We start from the raw sequence: 23,746 nt of genomic DNA, 5'->3' as shown, positions 1-23,746 counted from the left end.
TGGGTCTTTACTCCTCAGATAATAGGGAATTGTTGAAGAAAATCTTGAACGAAGAAGATTGTTTCTGAAAGATTAATGTGACCGCTCTGTATAAAAATAGGTAAGAGGAGAGGAGGTCAGTTAGATACCTTTTGCAATAGGCCAAAGAAAAGGTAATGAGCATTTGAAAAATTAGGCTGGTAACATGGGAGAGGAGAAGAGGAGGCAGATGTAGAATGCTCTTTTTACATTTGCTAAGTGCTGTAAAATCCAGCTACTGAAGATTTAACAGCCCTTAGCAATGATAACAGAGCATTCCACAATAGGCTATTTTAATAAAAACTTAAAGGTCTTGAAAAGCCCTGAACAGTTGTACATAAAAGACGACATGCTGCTCAGGAGGTATCCATCTAAATGTCATTGAAATCAGCTCTCTGGTAACAGCCACCTGGCAACATTCTCACGGCTGCCAAAGGAAAGGAGATTGCAATCAGTGATGTGAAAACAACTAATTTTTCCCTTTAAATTTGAACCTGCTCCCTGAAAGTTTACACGTGCTAGAAAACTCCTGAATTGGATGGCTGTTCTCCCACTTTGTAAAAGAAAGAGGTTAAAACAAACAAACAAAAATCCCTTAGAAAGGGGCTAGAAATGTAGACATAATTGTTTTTTCTGTTGGAGTCTGAGCACCTTTGGGAGCCGGCATTGTACACAGCGCACCACCTCAAAGCATCACAGTTATCTTGTGTATGTTTATGCAAAAGTTTCATTTCCTCCTCTCATTTGATCTTCTCCACAATCCTGGGAGAATAGTCAAGGTAATCATTAATAGCCGCATTTTTCTGATGGCTCAGATAATTAAATAAGATGAATGGGTGTGAAAGTACATTGTAAACTTTAAAGGGCCCTAGCAAAGTTTACTTATGAAATGTATTTATTCTTCCTCTTTCTAAAAAGAATATTTTAGTGTGACTGGGAATTATTCTTTATAACAGCTTTATTTAGGTATAATTGACATACAATGAACTTCACATATTTCAAAAATACAATTTGATATTATTGACACATACATACAGCTGTGAAACCATCATCATAGTCAAAATAATGAGTGTGTACACCTCTCCCAAAAGCTTCCTTCATGCCTCTTTTGTAATCCCTTCTTCCTAACCCTCCCCAGTTCTCTCCCCAGGCAACCGCTGATCTATTTTCTGTCAGATTAGCGTGCGTTTTCCAGATTTTCATATAAATGAAATAATATGTTTTCTATGCTCTTCCTTCCTTTGTATAGATCTAGATTTCCATTTGGTATCATTTTCCCTATAATTGAATTTCCTTTAACATTTTTGGTAGTGCAAGTCTGCTCCTGATAAATTCTTTCAGCATTTGTATGTATCAAAAATTTATTCCACTTTTTTTAAAAGCTATGTTCTCTGGGTATAGGATTCTAGGTTGACAGTTTTTTTCTCTCTCTCTCAGATGTTGCTCCACTATCTTCTTACTTGCATTGTTTTCAACAAGAAATATGATGTTATCCTTATCTTTTTGTTTCTCTGTACATAAAATGTGTCTTTTGTCTATGGCAGCTTTTAAGATATTCTCTTTATTGCTGGTGTTTAGAAATTTGATTATGATGTGCCTTGGTATAATTTTCTTCATGGTTTTCCACTTGGGGTTCATTGAAATTCTTAGATCTGAGTTTTCATCAAATTTGGACATTTTTCCTTCCTTATTTCTTCAAATATTTTTTCTATTCCCTCCCCTGTCTCCAATCATGGCTCCAATTAGGCATATATTGGACCCCTTGAAGTTGTCCTACAGCTCACCAGTATTCTGTTCATTTTTTTAAGTCTTTTTTCTCTCTGTATTTCATTTTGAATAGTTTCTATTGCTATGTCTTCAAGTTCATTAATCTTTTCTTCTGCAATGTCTAATTTGTCATTGGTCCTGTCCAGTGATTTTTTTTCAACTCAGACATTGTAGTTTAAATCTATAAAAGTTTGATTTTGGTTCTTTTTTAATGTCTTTTGTGTTTCTACTTAATATGTTCTATCTTTTCTTTAGCTTCTTAAGCATATGAAATCCAACTATAATAGTTTTTATGTCCTTATCTATTAATTATATTATCTGCATCACTTCTGGTTCTGCTTCATTGACTGATTTTTATCTTTATTATGACTTTCCTGCTTCTTTGCATATTGGGTAACTTTTTATTGGACACCAGACATCGTGAATTTTACCAGGTGACAAATATTTTTCATTCCTGTAAGTATTCTTGACCTTTGTTCTGGGATGCAGTTAAGTAACTTGAAATTTTTTTTATCTTTTTAGGTCTTGTTTTTAAGTTTTGTTCAGCAGAACCAGAGCAGGGTTTAGTCTAGGGCTAATTTTTCCTCACTAAGGCAAAACTCTTTTGATTACTCTATCCAATGCTCTCTGAATTATTAGATTTTCTCCTCTGGCTGGTGTGAAAAGGAAATAGTCCTAGCCCTGTATGAGCTCTAGGGATTATTACCTCTAATGCTCAGGTAATTCACACATAGATAGACATCAATACTCAGCTACATAATAGTGGAGGACCCTCTGCAGATCTCTGAAGTTCTTTCTCTGTATAGCTTTCTTCTTTCCAGGACTCTGCCATGAAAACTGTCTGCCATAGTCTCCCTGGATTCCCAGTTCAATCTCCTCAACTCAGGGATATCACCATGCTTTGCCTGAGTTCCCCTCCCTGTGCTGAGGCCTGGAAACTCTCTCCAGGCAATAAGCTGGGGAAATCTTAGGGATCACTTCATTTGGTTCTTGTCTCTTAGTGATCTCTGTCTTCACTGCCTAATGTCCAATGTCTTAAAAACTATTGTTTCATACATTTTGTCCATATTTTTAGTTGTTTAAGGCAGGAGTTACCCTGCAAGCTTGTGCTTAGAATGAAATGAGATAAATGTGTGTGGAAGCAGCTAGCTCAGCTTCTGAAACTTAAAAGGTTAATAAAAACTTAATAATTTTTTTTGATTTTTTTGTTGAGAGATTTAACTTGGGTGCTATAACTGACACCAAAAGTGGAGGTGTGGACTTGAATCCTGGTTTTCTGAATCCTAGTCCTATATCAGTATACTATAAGCACACTGTCTCTTTTTTTAAGGATCCCAAATTAAATGTCACCTGGATCACATACCACTCCCCATTATATCTATTCCACACCCCCCCCAAAATGGTTCCGAGTCACCACATACATCTAGGAAGCAATTTGGGGGATTGAAATGTCGAGCTGATTTAAATTTATCAAAATTTTATTGATTTTATTTAAATTTTATTGATTTTATTTAAATTTTATCTAAATTTTATCAAAATTCTGAGTGGCGGGATGACTGACACTCTTGAAGTTATCCAAAGACACCACAATTTGAGGCCACCTTTTGCATTCTTCCCAGCCCATGGTGCCACATAAAGCTTATTCTTGATACAGTTACCCACAGAGCCTCCCTCTGTCACAGGTAAGGTGGCAGATGGAGAAATGGAACTCCTATGAATAAGACTGACCCAACCATGGAATAATAAACTATTATCAGAGATAGAGACTATAATCCAAGTCTTTAATGTTCTTCTTGCTAGTAGTGGGGAGAGAATTTGGGGTTATGTGGTTACTGGAAACTGCTGTGACTGCATCTGAAGTACCAAACTTGAAAAGCTACTTATAGCAGCTCACTCACTGAGCTGTTCTTGTTCTCTCCTCTCTCTCCCTCTTGTGCACTTAGGTTACCGCATTCGCCTGGGCTCTAGCACTGACAAAAAGGACACAGGCAGGCTTCATGTTGATTTTGCACAGGCTCGAGATGACCTGTATGAGTGGGAATGCAAACAGCGTATGCTTGCAAGAGAGGAACGCCACCGTAGAAGGATGGAAGAAGAAAGGTTGCGCCCACCATCCCCACCTCCAGTGGTCCACTATTCAGATCATGAATGTAGCATTGTTGCTGAAAAACTAAAAGGTATACAAAACATTCGAGCTTTTTGATTAAAAGAACTCTTTTCTTTGGAGAAATGTAATAAATATATTTGTACTGTTGACAGTTATCCTTGAATTTCCCACTGGGGGATTCTAAGCATTTCTTGAGTTGAAGCCTTGCAGTTAGAAAGGTGTACCTAGTAATTCAAGAGCCAAAAAATTTGTCCCTCCCACCTGTGTCTGTGATCCTTCACTGTCTCAAGTTACTTTTTTTCTCTCCATATATCAGGTGACTAGAAAGAAACAATTTTTTCCCACTTTTCCACATCAGAGAATTGTAGCTGTGATCCATGACTTGGGACCTGTAAGCACCTCCACCCCCTTTCATTGTGGATAGCAAGTTAGTTTTGAATTCTAAGTCAGAATAAATCAGAACAATAGAACTTGATGTGACCTCAGAAAACTCTGATAAAATTCCATTTTGTAGATGAGAAAATGGAGGGTCAGAGAGTAGTTACAGTATACATTCTCCTTAGATTACTCAAAGACGTAGCTACTACCAACTAAAAGAGGACTCCTTTAATCACACATTTATTTCACACAGTAACTACAGAGACTTCCAGACATTGCTAAATCAGACTGCTTTCCCTTTAGATTTGATTCCTATTCCCCTTGCTTGACTCTCAGAGCCATTTTGCTAATTTAACCTTAATTGCCTTGCCTGGTCTCCTGTGTTAGTAGCTCAAATCCAGTTTTTTCATTCTATGAGTATGGGTGATTTTACTGGATGAGTGCTGGTGTCCCATTGATCTTATTGGTGACACCAGCCCAGCTCTAACAGTATGCATTTTCCTTGCTTCTTGTGCTCTAGGCTCAGCAAGATGCTGCTAATTCCCCTTTGCAAATAGGTCTCATTCACCAAACTTGTTTGCACCTTATAGCCTAAGGGTTTCACACGTTAAAGAAATCCTTTGTTTGGATTGATTTGTCTTCCTGTAAGAGAAAAGCAGAAAACAGAGTCCAGAGTAGAGACACAGAAATAATGGTACACTTTGAAAAGCTGGAAAGGCTGAGAGCATTGGTAAGATGCCAGGTCCAAGACTTAACTGTTCACATAAGACCAAACAGCTCAGTTTGAATTTTTATAAAAAAATGAATTTGCTGGTTGTGTGGAACTCAAGGAAAAAGTAAGCATCAATGAATCAACTATACATCAATAATTTTTTTAAAAACTGAGCATCAACATAAAGACTGTATGTAAGTAATGAAATGAAAACTGCTATAACGGTGAGGCTGCCCTCTCATTACACATCTGCACTTAAAAAGGCAAGTGGTAAGAAGTTCACATTACAGTGAGAGATGGTTCCACTGGACATAAGGGTTCCTGGCTAGAGAGGGATGTGGAGTCCTACAGTGGGCCTTCAATAGGATGCTAATGGACTCTCCCTCTCAGGAGTCTTTAACAGCAGAATATGTAAGTGGGTATCTCAGAAAGCTGAACCAGAGGCTTTGGAAGCTGAACCAGAGACTACTATTTTAACATCAGAGAGTAACTCCTAACTAGCTGTAGAAATCTACTTGGAGGGTTCCTCAGGCAAGAGAAACAGGATGTGGTGAAAGGTAGAAATAGAATGAATTACATCAAAATAGATTGTGACTGGGACTGAGTGGAAGGCCTGGGGCTGGATTGGATGCAGGAGTGATGTTACAGAAAGTCAAAGATGTAAGTGTTTATACCTAAAGAATTGCCATTTAACTCTTTCTTAAAGACTCCTTCCAAAGGTTTAATTCCATGGATCCAGGATAAAGTTACTGTCAAATGCAAGTTAAACTCAAGACTGAAGTTTACTTGTGCTTGTTAAAAAATAAGATTGTAGAATTCTGAAGTTCTCTCACCGCTAATTTATATATTACACACATGCACACGCACACACACACACACAGAGGTTAAGAAATTTGCAATATGTGAAAATTATGTCGGTAAAGAAAACTTTGTTTAGGAAAAGAAGAAATACTCTTGTTCTGAAAATTCTTCGTAGACTACAACCAATCTGACTACTTTTGGAATCTTTCATTCTTTCAGTCTCTCTGCCCACCTGCTGCCTGTGTGGGCACACGTGTGCATGCATGGTTCCTCACCCTCTGCAATTAATTCATTTCACAACCTTTGCCAAAAAGGCATGGTGGCCTCCTTGCCAGCATGTTGGGAAAATAGATGGAGATTTGGTTACTTTTGATGACTCTAAAAATAAATTCTCTTTTTTCAGATGATTCCAAATTCTCAGAAGCCGTGCAGACCTTGCTCACCTGGATTGAGCGAGGAGAGGTGAACCGTCGCAGCGCCAACAACTTCTACTCCATGATCCAGTCGGCCAACAGCCACGTCCGCCGCCTGGTGAATGAGAAAGCTGCCCATGAGAAAGACATGGAAGAAGCAAAGGAGAAGTTTAAGCAGGCCCTTTCTGGAATTCTCATTCAATGTGAGTGGAAGTCATAGTTCTGCCAGAAGGGTGAGAGGGCACTTCACTTAGTCATCACTCTCTCTACACAGGAGCCAGGGCTCCAGAGCCATCCTGTGTCAAGAAGGAACGCCCTCTTCATCACTGCCTTGTGCTCTCCTTATATTGCCAAATGCCCGAGCTCTGGTTTCATGGGAATCATGTGCTCACCTCCTATGTTCAATTTTCTGTGGTATATCTACTTCAGCTCCTTAGAAACACTGACGCTTAGACCACAATCCTGTGATTTTACTTTCGCTTGTTCTCAAAGTAAGTTACAAGCAGCCTCAGGCTCCAGTGGAAAATTCGGTATTTCACTGCTGAAGTTAGAATGTAGCATCAGGATTTGTAAGCTTCTTTGCTTCAGATTTGCATCATTATGCTTTTCAGGTATTCCATTTTAGGGATAAATGTAATTATATTTCCCAAGGTAATTGAATAAAAGCCAAATTTGCTACTTCTACCTTTTGTTTTTAGTTTCCTTTCTTCAACATTTCCTTTACTGGATGTCAGTAGACACTGAGAGGGAATGGGAAGCCACTGAAATAGCCATTTTCAAAAATTAGTACCACTCCAAACCTATCCAAGGTCTCTTAAATGAGCAGAAAAATTCTCAAATAATGTTTTTAGTTCACCGTATTATAAAATTATGAACTCTTATCTTTTGAGTAAGAAACTGTATTCACGTTAGGAACAAAGGTACAGTTTTATGACTTTGCTTTTAAACAGTTATGGCCCACTCTTCTCATACTTGACTTCCCATACTTGACTGATACATGAATGGAATTAAGGAGGAGTTGTTTCATTTTCCATTTCTATTTTGAAAGTATCTGTGGGCATGGAATCCAGGAGGAGAAAGCATATGTTTTTAGGGCTTCAGAATAAATAGAAAAAGAGAGCAGCAAGGATCAGGGGAATATAAATCCTTAAATCATTAGTAGACAGGGTACAAACAGGGCTGTAAAGAAAGAAATAACACGTCTGAATTTTCTTACTGTGAACACCTAGCCAGGCAGAGGATCTTGTCCTTTTTTTCTTTTCCCAGAAAAAAGTCATGACTAAGTTTTCCTTCTCTTGAACTGCTTGCGATAAAGCCCCCGAATATTTGTACACATTTCCTCATTTGACATTTTAAGCGACCCTGAAAAAATACTCCCTAGGACTGTGCTTACACACTATTCTTCCATAAAACTTGTGTTTCTCCAGTCAACAAGCCTATCTAGGTAGACTTAAAATAGATCCCATCCATTTCAGGTTTTGATTTGTTGCTTCTGGTTAAACGTACCTCAGAATAATAAAAAGATGGATTCCATTGAAATGAAGCATCCAGGCTCATTCTGAAAGGCTAGTTTAAGAAGCCAGTGGTCAAAGGGAGCTGGTACAGTTCACCACTTGCTGTCCTATTGTGCAGGGTCAACAGTGCTAAATCACATTCACCATGACTCTTGCCTCTCCTGCCTGAATGAATACAGACTGCCTGTATTAAAAAACTTTAGTCACCATTTCACCCTAAACCTTCTAGAATTCATTTTTTCTTTCTGTATATTGATATCTTTGCCTTTGCGTCCCCTTTAAGCTCATGGTATGCCAACACACATAGCCTTTTTTTTTTTTTTAGCACAGCTCTAGTCCAGTAGTGTCATAGGAGACACACTAAGCCTGATGCTTCTCTTATTTCTTTTCTCCTCTCTTTTGCCATCCCTGGATGATGCTGATTCAACTGTTGATCTGATGCTGCAGTTGAGCAGATAGTAGCTGTGTACCATTCTGCATCCAAACAAAAGGCTTGGGACCACTTCACAAAAGCCCAGCGTAAAAACATCAGCGTTTGGTGTAAACAAGCTGAGGTTAGTAACTTTTTACTCTGGTAGCCCCTCAGGGAGTCAGTTTCTTTCTTTAACAAGTTATTGATTTGGAGTTTAGCTAGAATTAAATAGTGCCAAGCTCCCATGGCCACAACAAGGCCCTAATGAAACACTGAGACATGTTCTATAGCCTGTCATTGTGTCCAGACCACCTGCTGCCAAAAGGGTAATAAATGTGCACATGTTGTCTTGAATGCATTCTGCTGGGTGGAAACCTTAGTAGTGAAAATGTAGCTGCGATAATAAGTTTACTTCCCTAAGCTAGCTAGTCTTGGGTACAACAATAATTACTGACCTGTGCATCTAGTGTTAGTAATATTAGGGCTGTCTTACATTTATTAGAGCATCTTGACAGTTGAGGCTGAAAGCTGCCTGGTGTTACATTGGAGCACTGAAATTTCTGAGCTTCTTTTATCAAACCCGCTCAGCCACCTTTATAGGTGGCAGCTTGAAAGGTAACAGAGGACTCTGATTTCAAATTAAGATTGACACACACCTCTCTGCTTGTGCTCAAGTGACATTTTTAGCATAACACTAGAACATATCTGGTGTGATTAGGTTGCGATTCTAAATCTGAGATTAAAAACCGAGATGGGAGGTTTGTTTACACCAATGTGCCTTTGGAATGGTGTTACATAGTCCTCAAGTTTTTCTGTTCCTATGTGTAGCTTCCTTACCCAGCCAGCCCTGACACTTTCCAGCTATGTATGCAGCAACTCTTTCAACTTCGTTTCTGAGTCCTCTTTGCCAGTCTAGCAGCAGTCCCATTATATCTATCAATGCAGGCTGTCATATTCCTTAATAGGTAAATAGCACTTGTATGGAACTTACATATTATAAGGCACTTTCACATTGGTTAGCTCACCTACGTGAGCCCCTCAATATGTGGTGTAGTGGAAAGAACCGTGGACTTGGAGTTGACATGAATCCAAATCTCAGCTCTGACATGTTATAGCTGCGTGACTTTGAGCAAGTTAGTCAGCCTTTCTCAGTCCTTATTTCTTCACCTAGATTAAATGAGATAAGAGATATGTAGACAGTATGAAAATATAAATGCTATATAAATGAGAAATAGTATTATTTCGATTTATCATTAACAACTCCATAAGGAATAATAAGTAGAGTGTCCGTTTTTTACATGTGAGGAAACTGAGACATAGAAATGTTAAGCGATGTACACACAATTACACAGCTAGTAAGTGGTCGATTCAGGCCTAGAAATTCTTCTTCTTCACTCTGTGCTCTGGTATAAACTGCCTTGTGGCCTTGAGTCAGTCATTTAATCTTTGTGAACCTCAGTTACCTAATCTATAAAATGAAGATAATAATCTATTCCTCTGTCTTTCATGAGAATACATGACATAGTTTGTGTGGCAACAATTTGAGAACCGTGAAGAGAGATTAGAGGAAGATAAGCCCACCTCTGTTCATAAACCAACAGTCTCTGAGCCATCAGTTCTGACTCGGCAAAGGGATCTATGAGTCACTAGGGAGAAATCCTTGAAGACATCAGCCCAATGGAGGGTAGGGTCATAAAAAGCCAGTAAAGTTTTTAATTGTTAAAAAAAATAATAATTAGGATCAAAAAAGGAACCGATTATCTTAGTGTAGCACAAAATGATTTTAGAATGCTAGGGCTACCTCATGTTGTTGAGCCCAATGAACAAAATTCAACATTTCAATTCAGACGTTTACTGAACAGATTATCTGTCTCAGGTATCATGACAGGCAATGCAGGAGGAGATGGTCTTTGCCCTCAGGGAGCTAAAAAGGTAACAAAAGTGATCAAGGGGAGGGTTGGAGTTTAGCACTTAAATTTATTTGTTTTTAAAATTTTTATTGGGGAATAGTTGATTTACAATGTTGTGATAGTTTCAGGTGTACAGCAAAGTGAATCTGCTATACATATACATATATCCACTCTTTTTTTTTTAGATTCTTTTCCCATATAGGCCATTACAGAGTACTGAGTAGAGTTCCCTGTGCTATACAGCAGGTCCTTATTAGTTATCTATTTTACATATAGTAGTGTGTATGTGTCAATCCCAATCTTCCAGTTTATCCCTCCCCCTCCTTTAACCCCCTGGTAACCGTAAGTTTATTTTCTACATCTGTAACTCTATTTCTGTTTTGTAGATAAGTTCATTTTTTTAGATTCCACATATAAGCAATATCATATGATATTTGTCTTTCTCTGTCTGACTTACTTCACTCAGTACAACAATCTCTATGTCCATCCATGTTGCTGCCAATGAGATTATTTCATTCTTTTTTATGGCTGAGTAATATTCCATTGTATATATGTACCACATCTTTATCCACTCCTCTGTTGATGGACATTTAGGTTGCTTCCATGTCTTAGCTATTGTAAACAGTGCTGCAATGAACATTGGGGTGCATGTATCATTTTGGATTATGGTTTTCTCCAGATATATGCCCAAGAGTGGGATTGCTGGATCATATATGGTAGCTCTATTTTTAGTTTTTTGAGGAACCTCCATACTGTTGTCCATAGTGGCTGTATCAATTTACATTCTCACCAGCAGTGCAAGAGGGTTCCCTTTTCTCCACACCCTCTCCAGCATTTATTGTTTGTAGATTATCTGATGATGCCCATTCTGACTGGTGTGAGGTGATACCTCATTGTAGTTTTGATTTGCATTTCTCTAAAAATTAGTGATATTGAGCATCTTTTCACATAGCACCTAAATTTAAAATATCCAAAATCCTTAATTTAGTTTGAATAATTCAGAAAAATAAAAGTTGAGAGAAAAATGCTCAATATGTCTTCCAATTGTAGAAAAGCAATATTAGTCTCTACCTTCCCTTCAACGCACACATGTATCCATTTTAAGGGGTTGAAGAGGCTGTTTGAAGTGCCCCACCCATTACAGAAAGCCCTGCTGATACAGTATTTCCTTTTTCATGGGAGGAGTGGAGCCTCTGGTTGGAGAACTGACTTGTCTAGGCCACAACCCTTTTGTAAATGAATTTGCAATAAAATAGTCTCCATTAATATTATTCATCAAGGCTCTCGGTAGTTATAGCAAGCCTACCTATCTGGTGGGTATATGCTTGAGTTTATTTACTTCCTCAGTAAAGACAGCTATGCCAGTAAGCCGCACATTTCTCTGGGGCTGTGGAGAGCTGAGAGCTGTACACCCTATCACCTAATATTGTAGCAGAGCTTCCTTGGCACAGTGATGAGGATAAAGCACACGGCCAGCATGACTTACTACATGTTTTGTGATATGCCTTGTAGACTTTGTAGGAACCCAGAAAAATGCTTCCTGCCTGTTGGATTGGACTAAATTAAGGTCTACCCTGAATACCTCAATCTTTATAAGTAAAACTACTGACAGTGGAACATAGCTCCTGACCTTTCTCTGCCATTGCATCCCCTAAACCCAAAAGATTTCTTCTACTCTATATCGGCACCTCTTTAAATCATGGCTTTAAATTTTTTTTAACCTCTGCGTACTTTCACTTGATGACAGGCAACTCTGAGGACTAAAAGGAGGTATCCTGTAGAAAGTGACCAAACTGTCCTCTTAAATTGGGACTGCCTCTTAGCACCCCACTGAGAATCAGAGCATCTCAGCGACCTAATCAACTAAACTGACTTTTTCTTGACCTAGGCATCAAAGCTACAATTCCTAAGTTAGGGTTTTCATCAAGGTAGAAGGGTCTGACGTTGAACCTTTTCTACCAGTTGCCTCGGGGAATAAGCCAGCTGGTGACCTCCTCACATCACAGAGTACCTGTTATTTGTCTCATTGTCATCCTGCTTCCAGCAGCAGACCCTGTCTCACTCTGGTGAGAGAGAAGTTATTAAGTAAGAAGAAAAAGTCCCCACCTTCAGGGAGCTAAGGCACTCACTCTGGTAGCATCTGCCAAGCAGACTAGTTTGATAATGAGTCTTTTTCATTGGTTTACTTTCCTGGTTTACATGTGTGTGAAGCTCCTGCTGATACAATTTGAAAGGGTAATAAAAATAAGAGAAGGCTGAAGTCCCTCCCCTTACTAAAAGCTAGCATCTACAGTGACTTTACTGACAGTGCTGTGTGTTGTGGGAACTCTTTCTCTATAGAATCATTCAAATCCTGTGTGTTTCTCTTACCGAGATCCTGGCTTAGATTACAAGTTAAACTTTGGATGGTATATAAGAAGCTAGAGCCATAGCAGTAGGCACCAAGAAACTCCCTTGCATTCTCCCTAATGTGAGATTTTTATACCATTGGACCAGAAGAAAGGGTACATGGTGATTACGTACTAGCATTCTCGTGAAATGAAATACTGTGATTGCTAAAATAACTTTCTAGATTTCCAGGCCTATCATTCCAAACCCCGAAGAACTGGTTGCAGATAGATGTTCAAGTTATCTGCATACCCTCGTTTTAGGACCCATTTGCACTAACACTAGCTATTGGCTTTCAGCCATCAAACCCCATGCTAACAAAATTTGGATCAACCTAATTTCTATTTCCATTATGTAGCATACAATAGACATTGATTAAGAGCCTGTGTTTGTGCTTTGCTTCATTGGCTTGAATGATATCTCAGAATCAAATTTCTATGTAAGTGTAGGAGCTATCTCCCTATCCTCTGCTCCTTTCCATTCCTTCTTCTGGCCCATTCCCCACCGAGTATCCTGTTAATTTTCAAAGTGTGGGTAAGTACAATTTTGTTACACAATTCTTAAGGAACTTTGCTTTTATTATAGTCATGTTTCTATCATAAAACATGAGTAAGATGAATTTAAGTCCACATAAATTTTTTGGAAACTATATAGTTAGATAATTAACGTTCAATAATTTATGATTTGCCTACTTTATGATAAATCAAAAATGTCAGCTGGTACAAAGATGATTCTTTTCAGCATTTTCCTCTGTCTAGGGTTTCAGTTTTATTCTATGTTGAAAGTGCTTTGTCCTCCATTGTGGAGCAATAGGTGAATTTCTAAGCTTCGCACAAAGTTACCACTAGAATAGACTTAAAGGCATTATAATGCATTTTGAGAAGTCACTAACAGTCCACTGTTTAGATTAAATATCACAGGTCTACCGTGGGCAACAGTGTGGTATAAAAACTTCAGGAAGGCTATCTTACTGTTTTTGATGTACTCTATCAGTGACGTGACCCAGTCAATTTCAGGTAGAGAATTACAAATGAAAATTTCTGGAAAATGTTTTTCCATGTCATTGCCACTCTTTTGGCTTCAGCACTGGATCTAACTATCAGGATGGGAAAAGGGGCAGATCTGGGAGCAGCTATTTCTCTTGCTGCCTGCACTTCAGTGGCTCAAAGTCCTCCTGTTGCCTGCTCCTGTGTCCAAGCTAGGTAGAATGCCTTCCTTAGGTAAATGCCACCTTTTAGCCCTTCACTCTGAAGGTATTTGTTAGGATTTGATTCCAAAAGTAGAGCTTTTTTGATCCACCAGAGAATATAGAAAATAGGCATCTTAGATATCAAGTGCTTTACTTTTCAAAGAATTAAAATCTCACTTGCTTTACTTAGAGGTAGTGTCATTTACTGAATGCTCACCTTAAGTTTATTGCAGTATAGTATCCTATAGCCTCTATTGTTCTCTCTGCCTTATCTCCATTCATGTGACTTAGTATCGATATTTACAGAAAAAGTAATGGTACAGACCTTAGTTTCTTTGTAGCTAAGAAGGATTGTCTAGTTAGAGGGCTCTATGCTCTGCCACTTTGCCTGCCTGACTGAATAACTTAGAGCAAGCTTTTCCTTAGTTTTTCTTACCCTCATTTCATTATCAGCTAAAAGAACTGGTAATTCTTGTTTCTGAAGTATTTTGAGGCATTGAGGTAAAATTTGCCCATAGGTCCGTTATTTTTCTAGGGATTTTTTGAAGATGTGAAAGATCTCTAGATAAGCTGTATTACTTAGTTATTGAACATTTTATACTTCTAAGAAGAGATTACGCTTCCTTGCCCAGCTGGAAGCAGAAAAGATGCTTTGCGGATGCTGAGCAGCTACAGAGCGTGTCTTAGCTATCAGTTAGATCTTCCAGCCCTGGGACATTTCCCTAGAAGGAACACAATTTCCTCTTCTGAGAAACACAATAACTTTCCCAGAGTTAGACAACATGTCTGTGAATTGAGAGGTGGTCTCTGCTTATGCCCTCTGACAGTCTACATTTTTGTTAGGCAACTAGGAGAGCCACGATTTTTCCTGATGAAGTAAGTTGTACAATATTTGAATTTGCCAGTGTCAAACCTCATTATGATCACCTATCCAGTAACAGCTCTTTGATAACTGAAATCCAGACTCCTGAGAAAGAATGAATTCTTAGAAATGGCAATTCCTTTATTCTCTGTGCAATGAGTTTGAATAAGACATAGCAAATGTCTCTCTTGACACAGTCCTTTAAAGTTCATTTTTCTCAAACAAGTCATTATTTTCTTCTATTTTAAGTAATGCCTCTGCAGCACATTGAGGGATCCTATGGTAGTATTTCTATTTTCTATTTCTTCTATTTTTCCTTTACTTCTTAACTCTCAGTGGTGACACTGAATAGCTCACTTTTTAATAGGTACTTTTATTTATATTTAGTGTAAACTTAACTTGATATAGAAATCATTATTTTTTCCTGATAAAAGGAATAAAAAAGGAGAATATTAGTTGAGATAGTGATTAACTGTAGCATTAATTATTAAGAAATCCATTTAAAATACTTATAATCTCCCTAAATGGAGGCAATTTTCACCAGACGGCTTTGCACATTTTCTGTATTATGGCCCAAGTGGAGCTAACCTAGGCAAGGAATTCTCAGCTCAGTGCTGAGAAGCTTCTGACAGGCATCAAGTGGCCTTTAAATGATTGCAAGCTGTTCCAAAATGGAGTTCTCATGCTTGATTTTTTTTTGAAAAAGTGACTTTTCCAGTGTGATCTCAATCATTTCCGATGTTCTTCATGCCTTTCTGCAGATCTGTGTTTACATCTGGTAGCACTTCCCTTCAGCCTGAAGAACTTTCTTCAGCTTTTCTTATAGTGCAAGTCTTTGGGTGACAAATACTCGCATTTACATTTGTCTGAAAATATATTTATCTCATCTCCATTCTTGAAAGAATTTTTCTCTGAATATAGAATTCTGAATAAATAGATATTTTTTATTTCTTCTTGCACTTTAAAGAATTGTTTCCCTAACTTCTGGTCTTTATTGTTTCTGAAAGAAATCAAAGCATTCAAATTGTTTTTCCCCTGTTTATAATATGTTGGTTTCTTCTGGCTGCTTTTAAAAGTTTCTCTTTTTTCCCCCAGTTTTATTGATATATAATTGACATACAGCACTGTATAAGTTTAAGGTGTACAGCATAATGACTTGACTTACATGTATTGCGAAATGATTGTCACAATAAATTTAGTTAACTAAAGAGTTAGAGTTTCTCTTTATGTTTCATTTTCAGCAGCTTGACTATAGTGTTCCTAGACATACTGTTTTTCCACACATATTCAGCTTGGGGTTCACTGAGTTCTTTGAATATACAGATTAATATATTTCATCAAATTTAAGAAATCCTCAACTATTTTTTATTCAAATATTTTGAATCATTTAATCTCTCCTCTCTTTCTGTGATTCCAGTTAGTTTCTCTGTTCTTCAGATTTGATAAATTTGTATTGTTCTCTCTTTAAGCTTTCTCTGTATACTGTCATCTCTATTCTACTGTGAAGCTCATCCAAAGTTTCTATTTCTCTGCTAAGATTTCCTATCTTTTCATTCATTATTAACATACTTCCTTTACATCATTGAGATAGTTATGATAGCTGCTTTAACTCCTTGTTCTGCTAATTTCCATGTCTAGTTCATTTCAAGCTTGGTTTCTGCTGATTGTCTTTTCTCTTGAAAATGGGTCATCTCAACCTAGTTCTTGTATGTATGTCAATTAACTGGGGGCTTTACCTGCTTATTGTGAATATTTTGCTTTTAAGTCTTTGGATTCTGTTATATTCTTTCAAAGAATGTTGATTTTGTTTTCTTTTGTTTTAATGGTCAATTTACTTCATTGAATTTAAGCTAGAAATTGTCTCTCTTAGATGGCAACTCAAATCTCAGTTCAGTTTTTTAGCCTTAGCTGGGTTGTTTGGAATCTGCCATGTGCTTTCATGGTTCAAGGGTCATGCAGAAAGGTGTACAATTCTTATACACAGAATTTGGATCCCTCTCTCTTTGGCTATCTCCTTTCTGGGATCCCCTCCTCACTTTCCATTGGCTTCCAGTGGTTGCCCTGAACTCTCTCCTTTATTTCTTTAGGATATGAAGACTTTTTATTTTCTATTTAAAATTTAGCCACCATATGAGGTGCTAGCTGTTGTCTGCTCTCAGACTAAAAGTCTCTTTAAAACTGGAAGACCCACACCCTTCTTCCAAGTGTCAGCTCCTCTTCAGAATATGCCTGTTTTTGTTCATTCTCCAATGCCATCAAGTAGTTAGGGATTTGGTTTGTTTTGTTTTTTTTTTGTTCACAGAATATAGATATTATCCACGGAAGGGTTAATCTGGTAGGAGTTCAGTCCTGACAGCTCATTTTTACTGTAACTACTAAACCTGCAAATGTTTGATTAAGAGTTCTGTTGAGTAAGACTGTAAAGGGAGAGAGAAGAGAATAGAAGGCAGCAAGATCAAAGGATTTGACATGGGAAGGTGAACATGGCAGAACCTTAAGGGAAAGTCCAGAAATCCATGTAAGAGGTAGAAGGTATTTCATGGTCAACGGTACTCTCTAAAATGGGAGGGATACAAGAATCATCGGCTGCTAGAGCTCTGGGTATGGAAAGAAAGCCTATGCAGGACAGAGTGTACAAAGTTTGCTTTGTGTATTGAGACTGTCCTCAGCCTCAACATTTGCCTTTGCCTTTGCCTTTGCCTTAAGACTACTCTGAAGTTTTGTTATACGTTTAAAAAGACCCTGCTTTACCTAGTCTTTAATTCTGTTTATTTCCTCAACATCTTCAAGGCTTTCCCACCTAAAGAGCATACCTTTTAACCTTAGGAAATTCGCAACATACATAATGATGAATTAATGGGAATCAGGCGAGAAGAAGAAATGGAGATGTCTGATGATGAAATAGAAGAAACAACAGAAACAAAAGAAACTGAGGAATCAGGTAAAGATTATTCTGCTTTGCTTTATTTAACTAACACCTGCTGGAAGGGATGATATATTTTAAAACTGTTAACAACTGGTAAAGTATGGGCACAAACCCATCAGACTGGAAGCAGCTGGAGACAATTGGTAAGGCCATATAAGTACACACTGGCTGAATGTCAACCCTGTGGCTACAGGACTTACTGTGGTCTTAATTTACTGCCATCTTTCATCATAGTACCTAACTAAAAGTGGACTTTTCTTCCTAGGAGCATTGGACATTTAGGTGGTATTGTTCTATATTTGGCTTGGACTTATTAATAATACGTTCTACAGTAGAAACCATAAGACAGTTTATGTATAAATAGGTAACTAGCGAAACTTTTAGGAAAAAAGTTAGATCCCTACATCACTTATACTTTACACCAAAATTAATAACAGATGGATTGAAGATTCAAATGACAAAATACATATATAGCAAAAGAAATGTTGGAAAATGTAGGAGATGGTTATATAATTTGGGATGAAGATCTCCAAAGATAGAAATCTTAAAGGATATTTTTGATAAATGTATCTGCATAAAAATTAAATATTTCTCTTTAAAAATCACAAAGTTAAAAGAGAACCTAGGGCTTCCCTGGTGGCTCAGTGGTTAAGAATCCGCCTGCCAATGCAGGGGACACGGGTTCGAGCCCTGGCCTGGGAAGATCCCACATGCCCCGGAGCAACTAAGCCCATGCGCCACAACTACTGAGCCTGAGCTCTAGAGCCCACGAGCCACAACTACTGAGCCCGCTTGCCACAACTACTGAAGCCCGCATGCCTAGAGCCCGTGCTCTGCAACAAGAGAAGCCACAACAATGAGAGGTCTGCACACCACAAAGAAGAGTAGCCCCTACTCGCTGCAACTGGAGAAAGCCCGCGCACAGCAACAAAGACCCAACGCAGCCAAAAATAAAAACAAATAAATAAATAAATTTATATAAAAAAAGAGAGAATCTACAAACTAAGTGGAAATATCTACAATATATGAGTCTACCTATCTGCTGCCTTCCATTGTGGTTACCTGGAGGTTTATTAGGAACCAAACAGGGGTCTACAAACAGTTGTCTGGGTAAAGGCTTTTGCTCTTACCTAGTATAGTCAGGACCTCACTGTGAGACGATAGCCATAGTATGGGTCCCCAGTGGAACTCAGAAGGCAAACCTGTTGAACAATATAACACACCACCCTTCAATTTCATAACAAATCATCTTGGAGGGGTGTTACCATGGGAGAGATTAAAACATCAGCTAAAAGATGAGTGTTTTCAGGTAAACCATTCTATACAATCTTAGCAGTCAGTAAGGCACAGTGGACAAGACACTGGACCTAAAGTTAGAACACCTGAGTTCTAGTCTAAGCTCTGCCTTTCTTGACATAGAAAGGACTTCTTCCTCAGTGAGCCTCAGCTTCCACACTTATAAGAAATACATTATAAAAACTGTCTAACAAAGATTTTGTAATGGTTAAGTGAATTCATTCACTCCTTTAATAACTATTACATTCCCAGCCCTGTGCTAGACATTGGAGATATGGTAGTATACTGCCCCCACTGTGTGTGTGTGTATGTGTGTGTGTGTCTGTGTGTGTCTGTGTCTGTGTGTGTGCCTGTGTGTCTATGTCTCTGTGAGTGTCTGTGTGTCTGTGTGAGACAGACAGATAGAAAACAGATTGATTATAATGTAAATCAGAATTTATTGGTTCCTGTACTTGCATATTGAAGTGAGCAGCTCTAGCCACTTCAGTGATCCCAGAATCTTCACTCCATGAACAAAAACTCTTGAGGAAAGAAAATCACCGAGTCAGAATTTTTTAAAAGCATTCATTAGCTGTTACATCTGAATTTCCTCTATTTTTGCCATATGTTATGTCCCTAAACATATAAACCTCCATATATATTAAATAAACTCTTTATAACCAGTGAATAGTTAATATTTTCAGAACAGCAAACTAATAACTGCAGATACATACTATAAACTTATAGCCAAGATAAACACAAAATTTAATAATAATTGAGCTATTCAAATTATTTAAGTGTTTAGCCAGGATATTTTGTAGCTGATTAATCTTTGATTTGTAGGATTGTCTCCACCTCAGTATCTGCAGTATTGTATACAGTATAAATCCACTGTTACCCTGAAATGAATGCAACTGTAAGTTTGAGCATCCACTTGATAAGTTGCTGAGTTGGAGGAATTATTGGGGGAGGAGAGGGGTATATGGGAGATTCAGATTGAATGCACTTACTAGGGTTATATAATTGCATTTTGCTTCTGTTATCTCTTTTGAGTTAAAAGCTGTATTGGCTACTGCACAGAATCTTATTCGTTTAGAGACTGGAAACTCCCTGACAGATCATCTTATAGCTATTTTCTTTCCTGTTCCACATGCCAGGATGCTGCTTTGTCAAATAAAGCTATCTACAATAGACTTAATGGAGCTTACCAAATAGCTTTTCTCCCAGAAGGTTTCAATTCATTTTAATTCAAGGACTTTTGTGCATTTTTCTTCCCCTTGATCGTATCTAATTGTGTTATTGCATGTCTATAGTACTCAACTGCAGAAATCCTGCTCAGTGTGAGCCGGTGAGCAGGTCCTCAGTTTTTATCTAAATCAGCTACATGTTTTAGTTATCGCTTGGTTCCAATTAAAAGCTTAAGCAACTAGATCTCAAAGTTTTTTTTTTTTTTTCTCTCTCTCCATGCTACCAAACTTGAATTTCAGGAGCCTATAGCATGTTTTTGGTTAAATATACTTTCCAGTCTGAGTCAAAGCTAGCAGTCTGTTACCTTTCCTTGAAGTGCCACAAAATTTCTGTTCTGTGAGATTCTCTATGGTAGCTAGCCCATATTGGTGATTCAGAACTGGAAATACTCTTGCCATGGAAGAAAAGACCGCTGTGCTCAAAGCAATGTGTTGAAGAGGGAGAATCACATCAAAGCAAATCATGATAGTGTGAAACTACTTCATTCTATTGTTAACCAAGATGGAAAGTACATGTACCCAGTAAACATAAGGATAGCTGTTCCCTTTCAGCATCTATCTTCTGCCTTCTTCACTTAAATTGGTGGTTTTCAGTTTTGGTATATATGTATAAGAATCATTGGGTTACCTTTTACAATTCAGGTTTCTGTGCTATAGAGTCTGCTTCAATAGGCCTGTAATAGGGTTTGGGAATCTAAATTTTATCAGCCATCCTAAATGAATTATATGATCATGGTCCAGGGAGCACAGTTGGAAAACATTGACTTAGACTAATTCTCCACTGTTCTAGCCAAAGTTTTCTCTTCCACTGGTATCAAATCTCCTTCCTTCTCTCCTCCTACCTCCCATTATTCCCACTTTAGGAGTTTGATCAGTTAGTTAACAAGCATTATATACTATCAGCTGATAGAAATAAAGATGTAATATATGTAAATATACATAAAATGTAAGAAATACCACTTGGTGCTAACCTGGAAGGTACTGATTAGAATGCAGCCCGGGCAAGAGATAGTGTGGGCCAGAGTAGTCGCAGTCAGTGAAAATTGATCAAGGCCTTGAAAGATGAACAGGTTTGGATGAAAGGCAAGAAAGTAAGAAAGCATCTTGATGCAGAGAGGGAGAAGGAGCAGGGCTCAAAGAGGGAAATAAGAATGATGTGATTAGGGGTATAAAAGACTGAGTGGGCAAGATGAGCCTAGACCATAGGGGAAATGAATGCCAAGCTTAGACTTAGCATAGTAGGCAATATGTCACTATAAGCATGTCTTTCAACCATGGCACTTGTATGATAAAAGCAACATGAATTGTATATTTTAGGAGATAAGTTTGGATTGATAGAGACAAACCAGAGACTTTTATAGGAATTGAGATATAAAATGATGACGATTGAGACTAGTGAAGGCAACAGGAAATGAGAAAAATGACAGAAGAAAAAGAGGTAACAGAGAGTATGACATTAAAGATGCTAGGACTCATTTGGGGGGAATAAACTAAAGTCTTTGGTTCTAGATTGAATATAAATGATGAAGAAAGGAAAGAATTCAGAATGAGCCTAGGTTTTCTAATCTGGGAGAATGGAAGGTTGGTGATTTTATTAGTTTGCTAGGGCTGCTGTAACAAGAAACACAAACTGAGTTGCTTAAACAACAGAAATCTATCGTCTCACAGTTCTGAAGGCTAGAAATCTGAGATCAAGGCTCTAGCAGGGTTGGTTCCTTCTGAGGGCTCTGAGGGAGAATCTGTTCCAGACCTCTCTCCAGCTTCTGGTGGTTTGCCGGCCATCTTTGGCATTCCTTGGCTTGAAGGTGCATCACCCTGATCTCTGTCTTCCTGTTCACGTGACATTTTCCCTGTGTGCATGTCTGTCTCTGTGTCCAAATTTCCCCTTTCCATAAGGACACCAGTCATAGAAATCTATAAGCCCATCCCAATTACCTCATTTTAACTTGATTACCTCTGTAAAGATCATATTTCCAAATAAGGTCACATTCTGAGGGCTGCAAAGTATCTTTTTTAGGAGGACAGATTCAACCCATAACAGTAGAACTGATAGAAATGGACTGATGGATGGGACTGATTTGCAGAATATAATGAGATCAGATTCAGACAATAGGTAGTTAGGAAATAGATATAAGGGATTTGTATACAAATCAGGGTTGAAGAAAGTAGAAGGCATAGAAGATAGTAGTACAGAGGTGTTCATCTATACTCTGTTAGGAGCCAAAAATGGAATAAACTACAAATATTTCCATAAATTTGGAGTATAAACAATAGAGATTAGTGGAATTTCATTTTTTACAATAGTCATAAGCCTGGAACATGGAAGGAACTCAATAAATGTTGAATGAATGAAAATTTTCTTATTAAACACTTTGAAGTAGATTTTATGATCTTGAAAAATATGCAATAACCATAAATAATTAAATTTAACCTAGGTTTCCCTATGTGTCTTATCTTTTTCAATTAATAAACTTTAATTTTTAGATCAGTTTTAGGTTCATAGCAAAATTGAGCAGGAAGTACAGAGTTCTCAAATACCGCCTGTGCCCATATACACACAGTCTCCCCCACCATCTACATCCCGCACCCTAGAGGTACATTTGTTACGGTAGCTGAATACATCATCATCACCCAAAGTTCATAATTTGCATTAGAGTTCACTTTTGGTATCCATTCTATGGTTTTGGAGAAATATATAAAATGTATGTGTTCACCATTGTAGTATCATACAGAATAGTTTCAGGTAACTTAAATCCTCTGTGCTGAACCTATTCATCCTTCCCTCCCCCCAAATGCCTGGTTACCACTGATCTTTTATACTGACTCCATAGTTTTTCCCTTTCCAGACTGGCATATAGTTGGGATCATAAAGTATACAGCCTTTTCAAATTGATTATTTTTACTTAGTAATATGCATTTACTTTTCCTGCATGTCTTTTTGTGACTTGATAGCTCATTTCTTTTTAGTGCCATTTATTATTCCATTTTCTGGATGCACCACAGTATATCAGTGGTTAGATAACCACTATAGAACATTGTGGTTGCCTCCAAGTTTGGGCAATTATGAATAAAGCTGCTGTAAACATTCATGTGCAGGTTTTTGTGTGGACAAAGTTTTTAGCTCATTTGGGTAAATACCAAGGAGCATGATTGCTGGATCATATCCTAAAAGTATGTTTAGTTTTGTGAGAAACTGCCAAACTGTCTCCCAAAGTGTCTGTACCATTTTGCATTCCCACCAGCAATGAAGGAGAGTTCTTGTTTGCACCACATCCTCACCAGTCCTTGATGCTGTCATTGTTTTGAATTGCGGCAATTCTGATATGTTTCTAGTGATATCACATTCTTGTTTTAATTTGCAATTCCCTAATGATATATGATGTTGAAAACTTTTCATATGCTTACTTGTCATTAGTATATCTTTGGCAAGGTGTCTGTTCAGGTCTTCAGTCCAAATGGGTTGTTCATTTTCTTATTGTTGAGTTTTAAGAGTTCATTGTATATTTTTGATAACAGTCCTTTATCAGATGTGTCCTTTGCAAATACTTTCTCTCAGTCTGTGGCTTGTCTTCTTGACATTGTCTTTCACAGAGAAGTTTCTATTTTAATTAAGTCCAGGTTATCAAAGAAACTTTGATATTCTTCTCTTTCAATATTGAGTTGGCCATTCTGGGTCTTTTCCCTCTCTTTATAAACTTTAGAATCAGTTTGTCAATATCCACAAAATAACGTGTTTTTAACATGTTTATTGGAGTGTAATTGCTTTACAATGGTGTGTTAGTTTCTGCTTTATAACAAAGTGAATCAGCTATACACATACACACATC

General features: G+C 37.8%; 1 protein-coding gene across 6 annotated transcripts in view; it reads left to right on the top strand.

The window, feature by feature from the left end:
- The window catches only part of ENOX2 (ecto-NOX disulfide-thiol exchanger 2), a 374,580-nt gene that overhangs the window by 246,469 nt on the left and 104,365 nt on the right, over nt 1-23,746 (top strand). For all 6 annotated transcript variants that reach the window (XM_055081649.1, XM_055081650.1, XM_055081653.1 and 3 more), the window contains 4 exons: nt 3,729-3,962; nt 6,187-6,399; nt 8,158-8,264; nt 17,298-17,412. In XM_055081649.1, coding sequence (XP_054937624.1) covers nt 3,729-3,962; nt 6,187-6,399; nt 8,158-8,264; nt 17,298-17,412 — 669 coding nt within the window. The remainder of the gene's footprint in view (nt 1-3,728; nt 3,963-6,186; nt 6,400-8,157; nt 8,265-17,297; nt 17,413-23,746) is intronic.

This window comes from Physeter macrocephalus, chromosome 21 (genome assembly GCF_002837175.3).
Source record: "Physeter macrocephalus isolate SW-GA chromosome 21, ASM283717v5, whole genome shotgun sequence".
In the NCBI taxonomy this organism is placed as follows: Eukaryota; Metazoa; Chordata; class Mammalia; order Artiodactyla; family Physeteridae; genus Physeter; species Physeter macrocephalus.
The sequence above is the reverse complement of the archived record's forward strand: the minus strand, read 5'-3'. Positions and strand labels throughout refer to the sequence as shown.